General features: G+C 38.5%; 1 protein-coding gene across 3 annotated transcripts in view; it reads left to right on the top strand.

Annotated features, from left to right (window-relative positions):
• The window catches only part of LOC121649494 (EGF-like repeat and discoidin I-like domain-containing protein 3), a 113,082-nt gene that overhangs the window by 39,461 nt on the left and 52,450 nt on the right, over positions 1–21,171 (top strand). For all 3 annotated transcript variants that reach the window (XM_042000364.1, XM_042000363.1, XM_042000361.1), the window contains one exon: positions 14,362–14,475. In XM_042000364.1, the coding sequence (XP_041856298.1) occupies positions 14,362–14,475 (114 nt within the window). The remainder of the gene's footprint in view (positions 1–14,361; positions 14,476–21,171) is intronic.

Raw genomic sequence — 21,171 nt, 5'->3', positions numbered from 1 at the left:
ACTCAAATGTAGGACTCAGATCAGAAATTTAACACATAACTGGTATTTGAGTTACTTTAGCAGCAGTTGCATGACAATACAGCACTATTTCTTTCTTTTCTGTTTGTATTATTCACTCAGAAGTCTCCAAAGCATTTAACTTGACACTGTTGAATTTTGCAAAATGCTTGCCAAGACTATGATTTTATCACAGAGATGAAAAAAAACAATGAGGTAGCCTTAAAACCATGGTAAACACTGGCCTAAAGGCTCTCACCACTGGTAGATTGCTGAGCTATGTGACAGACATAGCAATTTCCAGGCATCATCTCAACTTTGCATTCGCTAGCCCACAGCCCACCCACTGCTCACAGTCTGTGGTAAGAAAGTTGCATTTACAGGAAGAGATGAGTGCGGAGCATCCTGGGGGAAGGGTCTATAGGCCACCAAACATCCAAAAGTGTTACCACAAGTAAAGATCCAAACCAAAAGAGGCCTATGATCAACTTGTGGGAGACGCAATAAGTGTGTTTGCAGACTGAACTGAAAAGATGGGTATGCCTGTGGGCTAGTAGTTGTTATGCTTCAGCTCGTTGCAAATTTGTTCCAACGTTCTTCAAAGCATCATCCGTTTGAGTCACTGGGAATGGGAAAACTCCTCCACTGTAAATCAAGTAAATCCAATGTTGGGTTGCCTTTCGTCTTTTGCCTTTGAAACTAAAACTGTAGAGTATGTGATATTTAAAAACAAAAGAAATTACTTTGTACACTGCAGTGGTTGTGAGTGTATTTAAGGAAGTTTAAACAAAGAATAAAAGAAACAATATATACAAAAAAACACAAAAGAATACAGTACCAGTCAAAAGTTTGGACACATTTTCCCAATAAATCTAATGTGTGTCCATATGTTTGACTGGTAGTGTACACATCGCCGTCTGTATGATGGGACATACACCAGTTTATACAGTTGCATGGTGTGACCCACTTACCTCTAACACTCATCTAGACCAGGGGTGGCCAACATCGGTCCTCGAGAGCCACAATCCTGCAGGTTTTCCATGCATCCCTGCACCCACACACCTGACTTAAACTAATGAGTCATTGTGCAGATTCTTACAGGTTGTTGGATCCATTTAATTTGAGTCAGGTGTGTTGGTGCAGGGATGCATGAAAAACCTGCAGGATTGTGGCTCTTGAGGACCGACGTTGGCCACCCCTGATCTAGACTCTATAACCACTTTATCCTGTTCAGGTTTGTGAGGTGCTGGAGCCTGTTTAAACTGTCGCTGGTTAAGACAGGGTAAGCTCTCCAGTCTATCGCGAGGTTCTTTTAACATACATGTAAAAATGTTAACTTAAGGTTAATAAAGTCATTTTTATTTTTAATTAAAGATTTGGTTAAAGATTTGGATTGGGATCAGGCAAGTTGTAGTTAGGATTAAAGAAAGTCACTGTTAAATATAATGGAATTTAATCTCCTAAAGTGCTAGAAATATGTCTCTGTGTGAGTGTGTATGAGTGTGTGTGTGTGTGTGTCTGTCACAGCTTTTTTCTTACTTGGTGACTGCAACAGTTGTTTTTGAGAGCAGCTGATTGCCTTCTGGAGACTTAGCTACTCTTGGGGCTTTGGTGAAAATGGTCTTGTTGAGGCAGATGTCTTCTGTTTTTGTGGTTTCTGGCATACTCAACAGATGCTCAATTATATCCATTGTTGGGGTAGTGAAGGCACATTCTGTGCACTTCTCTGTAATAGGGATACATTCTGCATGTAGAGAGGCTTTAGTCAAATCCATCATTGGAGAAGCTCTCATCCGTGCTGAATTCTGTGTTATTGACAGTTTTCTGCTCTTCTCTGGAGAACATAGTAATAGCATGTTGCATTTTGCTCCAGGAAAGTCACATGCTGCAAGCATTGAGTCATTATACCAAAATTCCCTTAATTTGAGCTAAAATGCATCCAGTTGTTAACCCTTCCTGCTTGGTCTCCAGACACAAGGGAGAGGATCATTCATAGGACTCAGCTTGTACCTAACAAACCTGTTTCTTATGACAAACTTTACTGGTCTGTTGGCATATAAACAGTTGTGTGTGTGTGTGTGTGTTTTTTTGGCCGGTATATGTTAAATATATCGGTATTCATGTATCCTTGCAGTGTGTTTCAAAGGGTCCAGATGCAAATTAAATATGTAGGTGGGTGTAAACATGGTCTTGGAACAAAAGAGTGGTGATTTTCAGCAACTTGGTGAATAGATATCTTCACACTGCATCTTTATCGAGAAATCATCAGTCTATTTACTCCCCTGGTAATCCTACAGATAAGGTGCAGAGAAAAATGCTGGAGGCTTTCAGATGTATGTATGTTTTGCCTTTATTTTTTTTATGTGTACTTGGTTTCAGTAAGACAAAGAAATTATTTAATAATTTGCCCACTGCTTACTGGACTGGGTCTACAAAAGAAAACAAATATTGATAAAGGGAGTTTGGAAGAGTAAATTATGCTGTAATAACATTTATTCATTCTTTGTACTGCTTAGTCCATTACGGGTAGTGGTAAGCTGGAGCCTATCCCAGAATTAACAGGTGAGAGGCAGGGTACATCCTGGACAGGTCACCAGTCCATCGCAAGGCCAACACATAGGGGACAAACAACCATTCACACTCACACACACTCCTAGGGAGAATCTAGAGTAATCAATTAACCTATCATGCATGTCTGGACATTGGGAGAAAGCCGGAGTACCCGGAGAGAACCCATGCATACACGGGGAGAACATGCAAACTCCACACAGAAAGACCACTTCCCTCAAGCTTCGAACCTCCCCCCAGCCGAGATTCGAACCATCGACCTTCTTGCTGTGAGGCTGCGGATCTAACCACCACACCACCGTAATACACCACTGTAATAACATGTCACATTCATTCTATTATTGTTAATATTTCATGTCAGCTATGCAAGGCTTCTGTGTGCTTTCATTGCTGTTTGTGAGCTGTTTAATGGATACAGCACAAGAAAACTCAAATCTCTGTAAAGATCAGTTCTGAATTATAATTTTCTTAGGTATCCTTGGCAGATCAAAACAAACACTGTTTATTTTTTTCTCAAGTTATTTTTTCTAAAATAAAAACTACAACTTGTCAGGAAGCCTGAAAACGAATTAGTCTTGTTTGTAAAGTGATGCATTGCTAGTAAAATTACAGGAGGTAATGTTGTTTTCTATTATGCACTATTGGTGTGAAAACAATGAGGTGATATATATAAAGGCAGCTGTAGAAAATGACCAGTAGGGTAGATCACAGTGCAGTCTTTTGACAGAATGTTGAAGTGTTGTGTTTCCCTTTTTTTTCCATCACATTTGTTTAGCATATGCCAAGATAATAATAATAATAATAATAATAATAATAATATTCATTCATTCTCTGTACCGCTTGTTCCATTACGGGTCGCGGGTAAGCTGGAGCCTATCCCAGAATTAACAGGTGAGAAGCAGGGTACACCCTGGACAGGTCACCAGTCCAACACATAGGGGACAAACAACCATTCACACTCGCACACACAAACAACCATTCACACTCGCACACACAAACAACCATTCACACTCGCACACACCCCCAGGGAGAATTTAAAGTAATCAGTTAACCTAACATGCATGTCTTTGCACGGTGGGAGGCTGCGGTGCTAACCACCACACCACCGTGCAGCCCTAATTGATAATAATAATAATAATGATAATAATAATAAAAAAAAATAATAATAATAATAATAATAGTAATAATAATAATAATAAGAAGAAGAATAAACAGGAAAAACAATAAAATTTCTTAATAACAACAACAAAAGCATACAGAAAAATGGTACTTGAATGTAAATATTAAAACTGGTGTCTTGTTTTTGTTTTCCTTGTTTCCAGCCACCCATTTACCTCCTTTGTCTCTCATGTGAAGTTGTTGGGAAAGTGCTGTTACCATAGCCTAATTGTGTAAGGCCCTCCTAGGTCACTTGAGCCGTCCTGTCGCCCCCCAGCCCCTGCAGTAAGGATAAAGCTGCTGGCAGATGGCCAAAGCATAAATAGAGATGCAACTCCAATTCCCAGATGACAGAAAGGACTCACACTCAACCCTGCCTAGGACTCTGCAATCCTAAACAGAACACACACACACAAAAAAAAGTTCAGCTTAGCTAAACGGAGCTGTATTAATTCAGGATGTTGAGTGTGGACTAAGTTAGTAATGGTGGGGTTGCACTATACAGATGAAGTTCATTAAGTGTGAAGAATAAAAGACATTGAGGTTGATAGTCATGGAGAAACTGTATCATGGGACTTTGTTTTGTCTGGCAGGCCATTTCCCCCTCTAATCTAAAATGTGTCTTTGCATGAAAGAAATTAGATGTAATGCTGTGATTGTACTCTTTTACTAAAGCATTCAGAGATTTTTTTTTTCTTTTTTTATGTTCAGTAACCCCAGAAGAAAGATAGTTTGAAGAAAAGGTCAGCTGGGAAATTAATAAAAAAATGTATTAAACCCTCTATGCCAGCCTTTTATATGTCTTACCTAAGAGGGTTTACTATAATTATAGATGTTTATTTAATTGTTAACATTTTAGCCATTCTACAAGCAGATTTAGGGATGGATGCATCACCAGTTTGTGCAGACATGCATTATTCCTACACTGTGTATCCTTTAGACATCGGCTGTTTCATGGCTTTTTCTCTATGTGCTCAATAAAGCTGTTATTTCTACCAGCAGGTAGCATGCATATTGAGATGACAGGTAATTTAATTTTCACATATTAAAAAATGGGGGTGATGTACTGTAATGTTAGCTATTTGGCTCACATGGAAATCATCAGTAATGTATTCAAAAGATCATGGTATCCAGGTGCTGACAGGACTTTGATCTATTGAAGAGGGCTTAGCTGAACTACTGCAGGACAGATGGGTGCAGTGGTGTCCTTAGTGCAGCTGGATTTCCTTCAAGAGACGCAACATTAAGTCATCATGTTTTCATGTTAACTACTGATCATGTCTCTTAAAGAAATGTTTTCTAGCTAAAGTGAAATTAGGAATCCCCCCCCCCCAGTTTGGCATTGGAATAGCCTTTAGAGTAAAAATCAGCACATTCATGCTAAGTGTTAGCTATGCTAAATCTTACTCATTGTTCAAGTGTAACAAGACAAAGATGCTTTGTGGCATGCATTAACCGTGAAGGGCATGGAAAATGTCAGTGATCATATTTTATATAATATGTATTCTTGTTCAGTATTTAGTGTTGTGATAAAGATAGAAGTGTGTGACAGTCATAATTTTGCGGAATTGTGTTATTTTGAGTCTCAGGGAGCTTCTGTTGAGCATATATAGGGAAGGTCAATGGTCATGAGGAACCAGTTGTCACATCTCTGAGTTTGACACATGGTATAGTGCACTCAAGAGAAATGCACCCTCTGGAGGATGGAGTTCCACGGCACTCGCAGAGCAGAGGTGCAAGAATATTTTTCTGCTCCTTATAGCCTTCTATGGCATATATCAAGTTGAAGAGCTTGGTTTATACATGCACCAGATTTGTGAGTAATTGAACTCCATTATACGAGCAAGTGTTTCTACGACTTTGTTGACAATTGTCATTTTGAGTGTTAGTCAGTTCAGTTAGTGATTGTCAGTGTTGCTAAAAAAGCAGCATGTATATACCTATTTTTTTACATTTGCTTTGTCAGTACATTTCATTGCTAAATATTATGTTTTGTAGGCAGATGAAAGCAGTTACAGCCTCTTTGGAATAGATGTCTTGTTGTTTTCCTATCATCTCCTTCCACTTTTCACCTGCATGTCATTTAAACATTCTATTAAGTCTACCTTGGTAGCATTAAGGAGCTTGTGGATTAGGCTTTGTTGTTCCAAGTTAATTTAGTATTCCCCTCACACACCTGCAGTGGAGCCTCCATCTCTAGGCTTAAAATGGCACTTTAGGGTTTCCTCTGAATGTCATTGTGCTTCCAAGCTTAGGGCTCTTCACATTCAGCACATCCCAGCTTTGGTGGATCCCCCAAGTCTGCATGATTAGTGTTTTGCTTCTCTGATACTGAAGCCTCTTCGCAATGCATCCTAAGATACCATTTCAAGGGCTTCTGGAGTGCTGCTGTGAATAACTTCTCAGTGGCCTAATCCCACTTCAGAAAGCATGTCCTTGGAAAACACCGTTCTAAATTCTGCATTCACAACTTCATGCCTCCTCATCTCCCCTGAAACATGCTGCACGTTCTACTGTGAAAACTAACCTGCACATAAGATGAGAATTTTTGTAAAAGAGATCAATAAACTCAATACTCACACTAAGCGTAGATGTGAATGATTAAAGCTCAAATATTTCACTGAGAAAACATATTTCAAGGATGCACTGGGTGATGTCACATATCTCTTTCGACTGGTGGTGTGACTGAGTCAAAAAGCATGATAGGAATCCTGTCTTGTGAGGTGATAGTCACTTCAGTGGCATGGCTATGGCAAGGGAAGACTGACAACATAGGTTGACAGTGACGACAGGCACTTCCTTGTTCTATCCTTTATAAGTGACTCAACTGGTGGAGACAGCATGTCTCAGCCTTTTGTAGTGAGGGCTAGACATTTCATTGCACTCGAAACTGTCAATCACAACATCTAAAGCTGATCACCAGTACACTGAGGTAAAACTTTGTGGACAAGTCAGCACTTCTCAAAATACAACAGCCCTACAGGACTATCCATACTGAAATCCACATAGCAAGCAATAGAGTATTCAGCGCTGATAATTTGTTTTAAAAAATGTTTGGCTTATCGACAATATGCCCTCTGCTTGCAGAATGGAAAGCAGCTGCAGATTTTATATGATGTAATCAAATTCACATAGAAGAACCTGTTTTTTTTTTTGTTTTTTTTTTACTTTCACTCACTGAACTCTGTACCGTACTCTGTAAGCCAGGGATGACTCCTGCAATTTCCACAAAGACATGAGCTGATGGGTTTGTTCAAAATCTCTCCTTTATATTAGACATAAAATTCTGAATAACTTCCTTCATGTCTTCAAATCAAATCTTTCTGACATAAAGACTAAAAGCTGATTTGTTCTCCACAGTATTTCAAATTGCCTGTGGGCATTTAATTTCATTAACCTGAAAAATTGGCCATGCATTGCAGTGTTTATTTTAGTTATCAAATTCAACCTCTGCAGCACCTCAGTGGATAAGCAGCAATAGCACCAACAATATATCTTAAGGGAAAAACCATCATGAAAAAACAGGATGATTACTTCCAAGGAAGCCTGACTGTTTGAGGTCAGAGGTTAATCACATGATCAACATAAATAACTGGCTGTCCACTACATTTCTGTCGATATCTAACCTGAGGGTTTAAACCGCTGCTGCTTGCATAGATAGACAGGTCAAGGGGATCAACTTGCTTACTAAACATTGTTCATTGGCTTGTTCTGAAATGTAAAATCCAATGAGATAAGATGAAACCACCACAGGGGATACTGTACTGTGTACACGCAAGTCTAGATGTAGAGATGAAACACAATGAGACTTCTCTTTGTGAAGACAAAGCCTTGACAAAACTCCAGTTGTGTGGCTTACAGTGTTTTCTCAGAGGAAAAAGAAGGCTTCATCCAGCTTTACCTGAAACAAAATCTAACTGAATAAAGGAATAAAGAAGGTGCCTGAGATGCAGGGGTAATACTTCAGGGACACTAACTTTCATTTAGCTAATTAAGTTTGGGGGCTTTACAAGTGTGAGAGGATTACAAGCCATTAGCTGCAGTTTATTTCAGTTGCTTGTGCGATTTGTTTGTTGTTTGGGGCAGTTTTACAATTTGACACTACTTCATATATCTGCATATTCCGGTCAAGACATTTTCTTGAATTTTTATGTATTTATTTCATTCTCCCTATATAGCCCTGCAGAAAGGAGATTTCCTTGGTATATATATATATATATATATATATATATATATATATATATATATATATATATATATATATATATATATATACATATATATATATACAGTACTTACATGATGTGCTCAGTAATAGAAAACCAAGGAACTACCTGCTTTCCTTGAAGTAATCCCTTTTCTCTCACCTGATTTACTGGCAAGTCTCCTCTTTCCCCACCCCATCTCCCAAGGGCTGAGGGGCTCTCATGAAAGGAGAGCCGGATGGGCTAGCTGTGATTTCTCCTCTCTGTGGGTTTATGGTGCTTCTTGCTATTTGAGCTGCTTGAGCATTTGGCTTTCATGTGTATTTAAACTTAACTGGTCCCAACAATGTGTAATATAAACTCACAGGATAACAACAGCATCACATATCTAAGTGACATTGTGGTGGTAGTAAATTACTTGGGTTTTTTGCAGCACACTATAAATACACTGCATGTTCCCCACATGTTTTGGGTTCCTTATGGCACTGCAATATTAATGTACAGATGGCTCTAGATTCAGCTAATCTGTCACATCTCAGTGTTCAACAGTGTCTATAAAACTACATTTCCATTTTAGTGTCCTGCCAAGCCAATTAGCAGAAAGTAAATATTCCTTGCACAAATTATAATAATGTGAAATATGTGAGTGTTGTTTCACAAGAACATGCTCACATGAGCCTTAATCAATAAATGTTTTATTATTATTATTATTATTATTATTATTATTATTATAACTTCACAATCAGATATAAGTTATAGAATAAGCCACTGTTTTATTTGTTGACTACCACTTCCCTCCCAAATAAAGTATGTTAACTGTAACTGAAGGCTCAAAGAACACAGCAAGAGTCTGAGGTGTTCCCTCAGCGTCCTAACTTCCCAATAAATACCAATCTGATTGGATCTGATGTAATGACACAAGCAACCAAAGCACCAAAGGACCCTACCTCACAATTTACATGACCCAATGGTGTTCTGATGATGCTGGTGTAGTTTGTATTTGAGAACAAGGAAAGTGCTGCGAATGTTGTCCCATGATGGTCAGGCTTTAGCCTTTCAGAGGTTTTGTACCTTACTACATGAATGGTGTTGGACTCATTCCGTCATTCAGTAATCCGTCATTAGTGGGAAGAGAAAAAAAATTCTGAAAGAATTTTCTTTTTTCTTTTCAACCATGTCTGTGGTAATGTTGTGTTCTCTCACCTGCTATTACTGTTCTTTAAGACTACTTTTGTACTTTTCTGTTATTCAGTTGAATAAGCACGAAGTATATCTCTTAGTGAAGTTTTCATAATTCCAAAAGTAAACATTCAGCTCCATGTACCCCATGTAGAAAATGAAAAAAAATCATAATTTAACTTTGTGGTAATGAGAACTTTGTTCCAAATACAACATGATGTTTACAGGTTTTTTGTTATATCGATTGAAAAATGTCTTTGAAAATAGTAAAAAGAGGAAGACATATCGCAAATGCAATCACAAACTATTTCTGTAAAGGTTCCTTAGCAAGCAGTATATCTTTGGAAAGTGAAAATGCAAAAACAAGACAATAATCCTTACAGTATATCCCAAAACTGCAAAACTTAACAGACAACTGGAAAAACAATTGTTTCATTGTACTCTGTCAGGATTTAAATGTTACACTGTAATCAAAGATGAGTGGATCCTGCAGTTTGAATTCCATCACAGCTGGGTGTTGATGCAGTCTGCCTTTCAAAAGTGGTGATTTTAATTCTCACTGTGACAATTTGTCTCTATTGTTGTAGTCTCTAAGAAATAAGAGTGTTTCTGACTATGATGACGTAAAATGTGCAGGATTTAAACGCTGTGTACGTTACTGTACTCTACAGTTGCTTTCCCACAAACAGCTTTTCACAGAAATGGGTACATAGTGGATTAAAAAAATAGCAAGGTTTTACTTGTCAGTTTTCTTTTCAGCTCAAGCCCAGACAACCAATATTAGTGCTGAAAATAAAGTTTGGCATTAAAAAGTAAACCTGAGTTGGAAAGAAAACAGTGGCACTAAAATGCATGCACCTAAAAAAATTGTATCAATATTTAAAATTTATATTGAAACTGACTAAAGTTGTGCTGAAAAGCAAAATACAGATATTAAAAGAAAAGTGACTTTTAGTTTAAAAAGCCATGCAGCTTCCAGGGGATGTGGCCAGAAGGTCATTGGTGCCTGTTGTGGTGTAGTTCTTGGACTGATGGAGAACTGGTGTCCTGAACTGGGGATATTTTGGAGCAGTAGAGGGGACACTCAGAAGATTTCCATTCGGCTACTGTGTCCTCCACTGAGGAGGCAGAGTCTGGGGGAAGAGGCAGAGGTAGCCCATGTAGTTAAAAAGTCATCTGGTGGCAGGGCACCAAAGGTGGATGATATTTGCCCCGGTGATGCAAAAGGCTACTGTGGGACTGTCTTAGATGACATGCCTTCTCACTGTCTCATGGGGTCTCTTTACACTTCTCAGCCATCCTGGGAAAGTTTATGCCAAGGTGTAGGAAAGAATGATCCAGTTGACTTCCAAACCTTGGATTCAGGAGGAGCTGTGTGGTATTTTCTTCCAGACTGTGGAACAGTGGACCAGATCTTTTCCTCATGAAGTTGCTCAGAGGTCATGGGAATTTGACCATTTAGTCTACATGTGACTTCTAGAAGCCTTATGGCCAGTCTCCTCAGGGGATTCTGTAGGAGTGCGGTGGGAATGCGTCTCGCTATTATGGGCTATTAGGTGCCCAAAGCAAGAACTGTGTCAGCATTCTCATGAGAAAGTCAAATTTGTTCACAGTGTGTGCTGGACACTGCTTAGGCTGCGCCTATTCACCACTCCTCTTTGTGGTGTTCATGGACAAGATCTCAAGGCACAGTTGGGGACAGGAGGGGGTCTGGTTTAGGGACCTCAAAATTACAACTAAGTTTTTAGAAAATGATGAGGTTCTGTTGGCTTCCTTACACCAAGATCTTCAGCATCTTGGGAAGGTTCACAGCTGAGTTAAACAATTGGGAAGAAAGTCAGTTCCTTCAAGTTTGAGAAAAGGATAGAATGCTTCCTCAGGGGCTGAGTTTTTGCCACAGTGGAAAAGTTAAAGTATTTCACCAACTTGTTTGCAGGGGCTGGTAGGATAGAGTAAGAGATAGAGTGATGGAATGGGGCTTTGTCAGCAGTAATTTGGGGAAGAGAGAACTAAGCCAAAAGGCAAAACTCTGGATTTACTGGTCTATCTATGTTCCAACCCTCACCTTGGTCACAAGATTTGAATAATCACTAATAGAATAAAATCTTAATTGAAATTAGATTTGAATAATGACTAATAGAATAAAATCTTAATTGAAATGAGTTTCCCTCAGAAAGTGGCCAGGCTCAGCCTAAGAAATCAGGTGATGAGCTCACACATCGAGGGGGAGATTGGAGGGTAGCAGCTGCCCCTCAATAGGGGTCAGGTGAGGTAGTTTAGGAATCTGATTTTTCTATCTCTTGGAGGCTCATCCTATGTGGAGGAGACTCCAGAACAGAACCAGGACCTGCTAGAAGGATTGGATATCTTTTCTGGCCTGGAAACACTTAAGAATCCCCTAGGAGTTGTTGGAGTGTACCCAATGATAGGGATATCTGAGTCTCCATTATAAGCAGTACAAAATGGATGGATGGATGGATGGATGGATGGGTGGGTGGGTGGGTAGGTGGATGGATGGATGGGTGGGTAGGTGGGTAGGTGGATGGATGGATGGATGGGTGGGTGGGTGGGTGGATGGATGGATGGATGGATGGATGGGTCTGTGGACGGATGGATGGATGGATGTTTGTATATTCTGACAGCATATGATGATGATGGTGGTTTTCAGAGTCAGATCTGCATATAATGTGCATACAGGGAAGATGGTGTCACTCTCCTTGGCCACTGGGCTGCAACTGCCTAAAAATAGTATTATTTGGTTCAATGGTGGCAAAAAGGTCAGATGGAACCAATTACCAGCAGGGATTTATGGTTTTACACTGGGAGTAGTTTTTTTTTTTTGTGATTCAGTACCAGTGCTTCTGTTTTCAGTTAAAATTTTCTGTTTTAGTGCCTATTTTTTTTTTCCAGCACCGATATTATCTGTCAGTATTCTGGCCCAATACAGTTGCCACACTCTGTTTTGATTCGTGCTGGCAGCATGCTCACCACGCATCCATCCACGAAGCTACCCATCCATCCATTTTCTTCACCAGTTTTATCCAATTAAGGCTTTCAGGGTTGCTGGAGCTTATACCAGCTGCCACGAAGTGAAAGGCAAGGTATACCCTAGATGATTTGACAGTTAATCACTGGGCCACTGCTTGCTACATAAATATGAATTGAATACACAAAAAAATGTGTAAAAATTTTTCACACACCCCACATAAAGGAAAATACAACAGATGTGAGTTTCAAGTTAAACTTGCCTGACTTATGTTTTCTTTGTTTTTTTGTTTTTTTTTTTGTGTTGGTTTTTTTTGTGTTTTTTTTTTTTGTTTTTGCTCTTTTCCCTTTAGTCATCCTTAGATAAGCTTTTAAAGTTTACTTCCATCAAAGATCTTTTCTACCACAATGCTGTTTTCTTGCTGGTCTCTCATTCTGAGAAGAGTCACAAAAAATTGTATATTTGTCTTTGCATGTACTTCACTGTTTGTATAGCACCAACTCACAACAAAAGACATCTCAATGCACTTAGAAGATAGAGTCCAGTTCAGTTATAATTCAATTTAGTCAAAGTCTTAGTCATTATAATTAAACTAAACAAATTAATTAGGATGCACATTAAACCAATTTAATTAAAACGGTTCATATGCTAATTCATAAAAAGTTACTGAGTAAAGGAAACTAATGGAACACTTCAAATCTTCTCGTTGATTCAGCTCCCCCGTCCTGGGCATGCATGAGGCAACAGGGGAGAGGATAAAACTCCCTTTAATATAAAATAACCTCCAGTTGAAGCAGACCTGGAAGGGGTGGCCATCTCACGCACATGTATTTCACCTTCATTAGTCTTTTATTTATTTATTTATTTTTATACTATCTTCTGCTGCAGAGTAAAGATGTTATTGCTTCTAGTCACAGTAACGACATGACAATTATGTGCCAAGACCTTGACTGTAAGACATTCTCAGAAAGAAATAAAAGAAAAATAAGAGACACAACAAAAGTGCCTAGGTAACAATTATATATAGATAAGAACTCAGAAGGAAGCCGGGCAAAAAATAACTTTAATCATGTTTCATTTTCTTAAGCTTTCCAAATTTCACACCTAGATACATGTTCATGGAGCCAGGACTTACCTTTGAGTCACATACAGCTCAGGGTATGTTTAGAGAATTAAAAGTCTTGTTACAGCTAAGTTTGGAAATTGTTTGGAAATTTGTTTTGAGTTGTTCAAAACTTTACCACTTTTCCTGCCTCCCCTTGGGTATAATGGGTATGATGGGTCAGTTCCTGTGAATTTCTTTATCTGGTTAGCTGAATCTATCAAAGAACTGTTTCACAGAGCATTTTCAGACCAGAGGTGAGACTTTTTTCCACATCAGTACTCTGTTATAACCCCATCTGTTTACTTGTATGAAATGATGGATATTTACCGTATTTACTGTAAAACTACCTCCAGAGAGTCAACATTTAGCATCATAGCTGTTTCTCAGTGTTGACTTCAGCTATTTGCAAACATTGCAGATGTAAACGAGTCTAACTGTAATGAATCAGATGTGAACAAATTGCTGCTAAAATGTTAAATAACAGAAACCATGCTGACTGACAAAGACCTCTTTATGCTCTGGCAGCAAGCACACTCCCCAGTTTGGGACAATAGAACCCCCAAACAAACCTTGTTTATAAGGAATTATTAAAAAGTATAATATTAGACACAAGAACACCCAGTTTGAAGTAGTTATGACTAAATCACATTAAAGGCATGTATCAGCTTTGCATAAATTATTAGTGCAAATCAGACATAAAGTTCATCAAGGTTTTATTTGACTGCTTTGCGCTTTTAAGTATTGCTCCGTGCAAAACCCATGTGGTTGTCTATTTCGTTTAGAGTTAAATATTAAGCTTTTTATTGTATTATTTTTTTTCCAAATGTTGGAAAATGTATGATACTTCACACACAAAAATACACTAATATGGCACACTAAGTTAATTCTTCATAAAATTTAAAAACTCTGACTGTATTCTTGCATTAATATTGCACCAGTGAGTCAGTTTGATTTATTAGTTTCAAGAAACCCGGTGTGTGTGTGTGTGTGTGTGTGTATTGGGGGGAGGGCTTCTTTAGGAGCACAGAATCCAGTAACACAGAGAAAATTCAATGTATGCTCCCTTACAATGCATTTTAATGAGGATGCAGTCTTTCTAATTGCCTTCATGCCTACATCAAATAAATTAAGACTTCTGTTTTTTTTCTTCTTGGCTCTTCCAGATATTAACGAATGTGAAAGAGACCCATGCAAGAACGGGGGCATTTGCACTGACTTGGTTGCCAACTATTCCTGTGAATGCCCAGGGGAGTACATGGGGAGGAACTGTCAATACAGTAAGTGCTACTCATCTTTTTACTCCTATAACTTCCTGTTGATAGGTGTTGGTAGAACTATCCAGGCAAAGTTTGTTGTTCTGCAGCAAACTTGAAGATGCACCTACTTTTGAATAAAACTTTTTTTCATTTTGTTTTTTAGCTTATTAAGTCATTGGAACTTTCCTGTTGTTTTCCCATTAAAGACACTTCTCGTGGTTGGGCAGCCCCATATAGAAGGAATAAAACAATACATGAAACTCAGACAGCCCTAAAACACACACAAACTGAAAAATCCTCACTGTGCTTTTTTCTGCTTATACAATTTATTTTGTGGCTGCATGTCATCGTCCTCAGATTTATAACCATGTTTGGGTTTTCTGAATGAAAGCCATCACAGCTATATCCTAAAATCTGTTCAACAAATCTAATATCCAAACAATTGCACGCGGATGAGGGATGTAAGCAACATCAAATCCTGAAAAGTCTTATCCTATCAATTTTAGTTTCACTCTCATCAGAAAAATGTATGCCTATTTGAAAACACAAATACAAAACAATGGGAAAACATGCTGTGCAAAAATAAAATTAAAGCACTAAAGTAAAAGAAGGTAAAGAAAAATAATTCTCACTTTGCAGTTGTAAGCCCTGATTTAATTTTAATTCCCAAGAATTTGTGTGATAGACTGAGAGCCACTGTCTTATTAAATGTAGCACACTTTTGCAAGACACCCCATGGCTTTAATGCCATGTTTTCATGTGCTTATAATGCTATTATGGGCATATTATCTGCAGCCCAGGAACATATTAAAATTAATATTTCAGCAGACTTGGAACCCTAACCCCCCCGTCTCTGCATGGATACTCACAAATTAATTTCTCAGATGTCCTATCTTTGGTGCACCTTCATGGTACAGAGTGAGATTACAGGGCTGCAGTCAAGAATTTCAAACATACCTGCATTTAAATACAAAATAAAAATATAAAATATGCATAAGCTTTATGTGTAAGTGTTGCTTTTTTATAATAACTATCAGAAAACAGACAGAGGGGGATTAAAGATGCATTGTCTAACTAAATATGTTGAATTAGTCAATAAAATTGGTAGAAGTAAAGTAGTTTTTCTTATTTTACATATGTTAAGGTTCATCATATGTTTAATAACAGTCATTTCCATTTCCAGCTGTGTATTATACAAGTATCAGTTCAGGCTTTCTTTTTAAAATTAACCACTAGTTAATGTCGGAATGACTTAGGCAGGTTTAAATACATTAAATTTGACATTAAACAATAATAACAAGGTGAAAGTTCAGACTCTTCACTGTAAATTGATGGTGTTTATACCTTCAGATTAACTGTTTAGACATTGTTTGCCATTTCTACATATCCAACAGGGAAATGGTACCTGAGGCTAGGTGTTCTTAACTGATTAGTTAATTTTGAACCCTTCCATTGTGGTTTTTCTTACTTTTTTCTTTCTTTTTTCTTACATTTTTATTTTTTACAAAATATTCAAGATGTTGAAGTAAACATATGAAGAACTGATATGTTCAGGCTGCACTGTAAGTTTTCTGTGTGACAGAAAAACTTTAGTTGTATCAGAATTTCATAAACTGTCTTGGAAATGGGCTCCACCTTAACCAAAGGAAAATTAAATCATTAGACTTGAATCGAAATTCAGTTTGATTAAATGTTTAATCTGTTATATGATCAGAAACTGCAAGTTTTGTTTAACTAATGACCATATCACTTATTTACATAAAGACAGGGCAGTTTTCAGTGATAAAGGAAGATAGTCAGTCTAAAGCACTACTTTTTTTTTTAACCTGTCCAGTCCAGCATTGTAGCAAAGAAAATAATGGTCAGGTTACTTTGTTGTGCTGAACAAATTTGCTTTGCCAAGGGGAGGCTTAGGAGTATAAGGCTCCTCTTGATAAACTGATTCATTTATTTATGTATTTACTTTGAATTATGGAATTTATGTAATCTTGCTGGATCAGACCGGAGGGGACAGAACAAGGAGGAAAACAGCAATAAGAAGCAAAAAGAAAAGCAGAAAGAAGAAAGAGGAGACAAAAACACAACAGATAGAAGGCAACGACCCTTCAATCCACACTATCGCCAGAAAACCAACTGTTACACTTGTACATAAACACACCAGAGAATTTCCTACAGCTTTTACAAAAAAAACAACACACAGAGCTGAAAGTAATCAAGAGTTCCTAAATAATAACCAAATCAAGAAACATATCACAAATGTATCACAACAACAACCGAAGTACCAGATCCTCCCTCAACAAAAAAACAAACAAACAAACAACAAAAACCTAAACGTATCTCTTGATGTATAAACCCACTGGACAACTCAGTGACTGTGTCAGCATGCAGAGGATGAGGAATGATGAGTGATCAGTGATGAGGAGTGGTGAGTGTGATCATGCAAATGCGACCACAGGCCATCAGCAGCAATCCCAGAGCACGAACCCAAGCCTGAGTCATGAAAATGACCCCAGACCCAACCAGAGGGTGGCAGAGGAGAGCCCCAGCCAGAGCCCCCTGCGGTCACGGGGCACAGGCCGTGGCAGGCCAAGACTGGCAGCCGCCGACTCCACCAGGAACTGGCCATCCAGGGCAGCCAGGGCAAAGGGCCCAGGGCCCCACCCCCCTGATGTTCCAGCCACACACCTGCGGGAACCAGGGCACCATCGGCCACTCCCCCTATCCTCCTACACAGCCACCCCCCCACCATAGACAATTAAAATGGGTTTCAATGTACAATTTAATAAGAAAATATTAAATTGCTTTAAGTTTCTGAAAGATAGATAAAGATCAGGCATTTGTAGTTTTACTCTCTTGATATATTTATATAGTTATGGTGCATAACAATGATTTATGAGATTCCTCCTCAAAGGGAAGAAAGCTCATGTGCCAGAAACAGTAAGATAAAACACTGACTAATGCAGTTTTGATGAAAAGGAATGCAGGCGGACTATAGGGTTGAAGTCTACTAGAGTCCTTTTTACTTAATGAAGAACTTGATTTTCTTAAAGAAAACACAAAGTGGTTCTTGCCCAACTTTAGTTTGTTGCTGTTTCTTCTAAAATTACATCCCAGAAAGCAATAAATCTAAATCTTTTCTGAATAGTGATTTGTTTAACTGTTAGTAAAGAATGGTATTTATTTCTCAAAAGGGCAATGTGTATCATTTATCCTCATGGGAGCCATTTGGTAACCTGTTATTACTTTTGCTATCTGCAGAATGTTACTCCCTGTGATAACTATTCAGGAGTTTAAAAAAAGCAAACAAAACACAACACAAACATATTATACACTTGTTTAGTGTCCTAAGAGATAGCGTGTGCTATATGGTTGAGTGCTTGCAGTACAAGCACTCGTCTTCTCCTCTGAATTTTTCCTTCAGCCCACGTTGTGTGTGTGGGCAAAACCTGCACACACTGACTGATGCAGATGAAGCAACTGAACATTTTCCTGCTGTACCTTACTATAATAAGCCCTGGAATATTATGTGAAAGTAGACGTGGGGATGGGGCTACTGCTTGTCTCTTCAGTGATTACAGTGCTTTTGCTACTGATTTCCATGAGATAATAGAAAGTGAGGAGTAACATGAACAATCTATTACTTGCGAAAATGAAATCTTGTAAAATATTCAAGGAAGCATAAAATATAGTGAGATAACACTTCATACAAGCAGCTAAACCCTCTCTAGTGTAACAAATGCAGGATTGTTACTGCTGTATTCATCAAGTGACATGTTTTATAAGGTTAAATGGCTTAATCACCTTTTGGGGATTAGCTTAAGAACTTATCTCCTAAAAATGTATTGCCACTACCAATTACAGCACATATTTTGAAATATGATTAGGAAATAAAAGGAAGGTGATTGTAAACAGAATCTCCTTTATTCCATACACATGTCTGGATTATAGGCAAAGGAACAAGACCAGGCATTTTTTTCATAAAGAAAACTTTCCAAACCTGACCAAAGCTTTGCCAAAAGATAGACAGTTTTCCTAACTGTTGAAATGTCTTATGGCCTGATGAGACCAATGTTCATATTTTTGGTCATTTCACACATGTTTTGTTTGCATGGAAACTAGAGCTCATCACTTAAATAAAACCACAGTCACAATGAAGTTTGGTCATCATCAATCTGTGTAATTTTATAACTTTAACTGAGGCTTTAATTAAGGCTGAATTATTCATGATTAGATAAAAAAAAATCAAAGTTCAAGGTTCTTTAGTTGTCATTCTTAACATTAAACGTGAAAGAATGAAAATTGTGTCTCAAGGTCCAGAGAACACATTAGACATTAAAACAGGATTTTTTTTTTTAAAAAAAAGGGTTACATTTGGATAAAAATGCTTAGATGTGAGCGTTAAGCCAAAGAACCAAAACGTTTGGTTAAAATGTATTTTTCCACTACTGTAAAGGTACACTTGATTAAATTTATATTTTAGTATGTTAAACATGCTGCATGTATTTAAAATGTTAACATTGTTTTTTAGGCTGTAAAGAAAGTTTTAAAAATTGGTGGTCAGTCTGTTAAAATGCAATGTTAATGTTGTTATCAGCATTAAAAAGATGCTTTTTAGTCATTCCTGGCTTGATATTAAGCATTTGTTCTTGTTTTGTTGTTTGTTTCTCTATTTTATTGTGGTTTAACTTTCCTTATTTGAATGTCTTTTGCCATCTTTTCAATTTAAATACGTAGCAGCTGCATTTTATCCAATCTCATTTGTCACCTGTGGAACCTCTGTTACACGGCTAGCATCTGTTTTGTCTGTTTATTATTCTTTTCCTCATCCTCTCTTTCCGCTGCATCCTCATTAGCATTGGTGTGTTGGCATTAATTTCAGTGGGGCAGTAATTTGTTCAGGGTGTAGGTAGGGCTTGTGGGAGATGGATTCAGCTGTCACTGCATGGTAGTGTTGGTGTTAGCGATGCCTGCTGTTGCAGGGCTGATGTATGTTCAGAGGCCAACAGGGCAAGGCCCGAGGGCTGCCTGCCACCGCTGCTCTGACGGACGGCTGGCAGGCAACTCGTTAAGAGAGGCCCATCATTGCCACGAGGTGAAAAAGCACCGTGGCTTTGCTGCAGTGTGTTGTCACATCAACATAGAACATCTTACAAGAATGCTGCAGAATAAAGCTGAATATGATTTACTGATTCAACATTATTCCTTGATTTATTACAGGTCCTATTCAATGTCCCATCATACACTTCTTCATTATGATCAGTGGCAAAAGAACAAACAACAAAAAGTGCAGCCAGTGTGTTCACTCTAAGTTGACAGTTTACATAACTCTTAATATCAAAATGTTAAAATCTATACTCTTAACACTTTGCAGGTTAAGGTTGAATTTTCTAATAGCCAATTAAAATTAGCAGTGTGTTACATATTACATGTCAGGTAAAGCTTCCATTATTGCTGTACACTCTACCACAGGACATGTGTGTCATTCTGCAGTAAAACAATCAAAGTACATTTCTTTTGATGCCTTCAGGAAGCAGTGAAATAGTAACAAAGGTTTAGTGAAGACGCTTTAATATTTGATTGCTTATTAACATGCACCTGCTACATTCTTTTTTTTTTCTTCTTCTTCTCTACCCTGTCCTGTCCAGCATCCTAACATACAGAACGGTGGTCTGTGTGCCATATTTTGCTTGACAGATTTGCTCTACCAAGGGAGACATGTTATATACATGGCTGCCCTTGATATTTTTATTATTTTTATTGTAATCTTATTTTCTTTAGTCTTATATGTCAGTGCCGAACCTGACAGGGAGATAGAGGAAGAGAGAAAAAAAAAAGGAGAAAAGGACAGGATTAAAATGTGGAAATAACAGTTGTCTATGCTGCCCAGAACATATCACAAAAAAAAAACTACCACAGTACTACATGATACCAAAAGAAAAATAGGATGATGATGATATGACAAATTACAATAGTCATCAAACGTACCTGCAGACAAACGTACCAACACACAAACATCAGCTACATCTAGTGAGAAGCGGATGGAGAGGCGAGCACGTTTGTGAGCATGCACGTGTTAACATGCGTGTGTGGCCATGCAACAGGGAGGAAATGTGTACCCGCAAGGGGGCCGCGATCACGCCGCACCCCGAAGCATCAGCGGGGGACGGGGGGAGCCCGAGGCCCCAAAGGCCAAGCAGGTCCACAGAGCACCAAGCCCGGGACAGCCAAAGCAGACAGAGTAGCTTCCCACCCAGACCAGAGCAGAGGGGCCCCCAGACCGGAACCCCCTGCGCGACGGAGCAGGGGCACCGGGCAGCCCAGGGCGATGGCGAGCAGGCCCAGCGGGCGCCGGGCGCTGCGGTGCGGGCCGCACGGAGGGCAGGCGCCCCCACAGGCCCAGGACCTGCTACATTCTTAACATTGGGTTAGAATATAAATCACTAAAATTCCCACAATAAACAGGAAATTAGTTTGTATGATTTATATGAACAATTAAAAACTCAAGAGGAGCAAGAAGCATAGTCCTTTTTGTACACATTTACAACTCCCAGATAATCTTTTTATACTACTTTTGGTAAGGTGTAGTTACACTTGTTATATGTCAGAGTTACAGTGGCCACTCAGCATGCTGATAAAAGTATTAAGGTCAAAGCTCCACTGTGCTAAGTGTGCTAAAGTTTAGCTATAAAGCAGCTGTAGATTTTTTGTCTTGTGTCT

This window comes from Melanotaenia boesemani, chromosome 11 (assembly GCF_017639745.1).
Source record: "Melanotaenia boesemani isolate fMelBoe1 chromosome 11, fMelBoe1.pri, whole genome shotgun sequence".
NCBI lineage: Eukaryota > Metazoa > Chordata > Actinopteri > Atheriniformes > Melanotaeniidae > Melanotaenia > Melanotaenia boesemani.
This window is presented reverse-complemented; position numbering and strand designations above follow the sequence as displayed.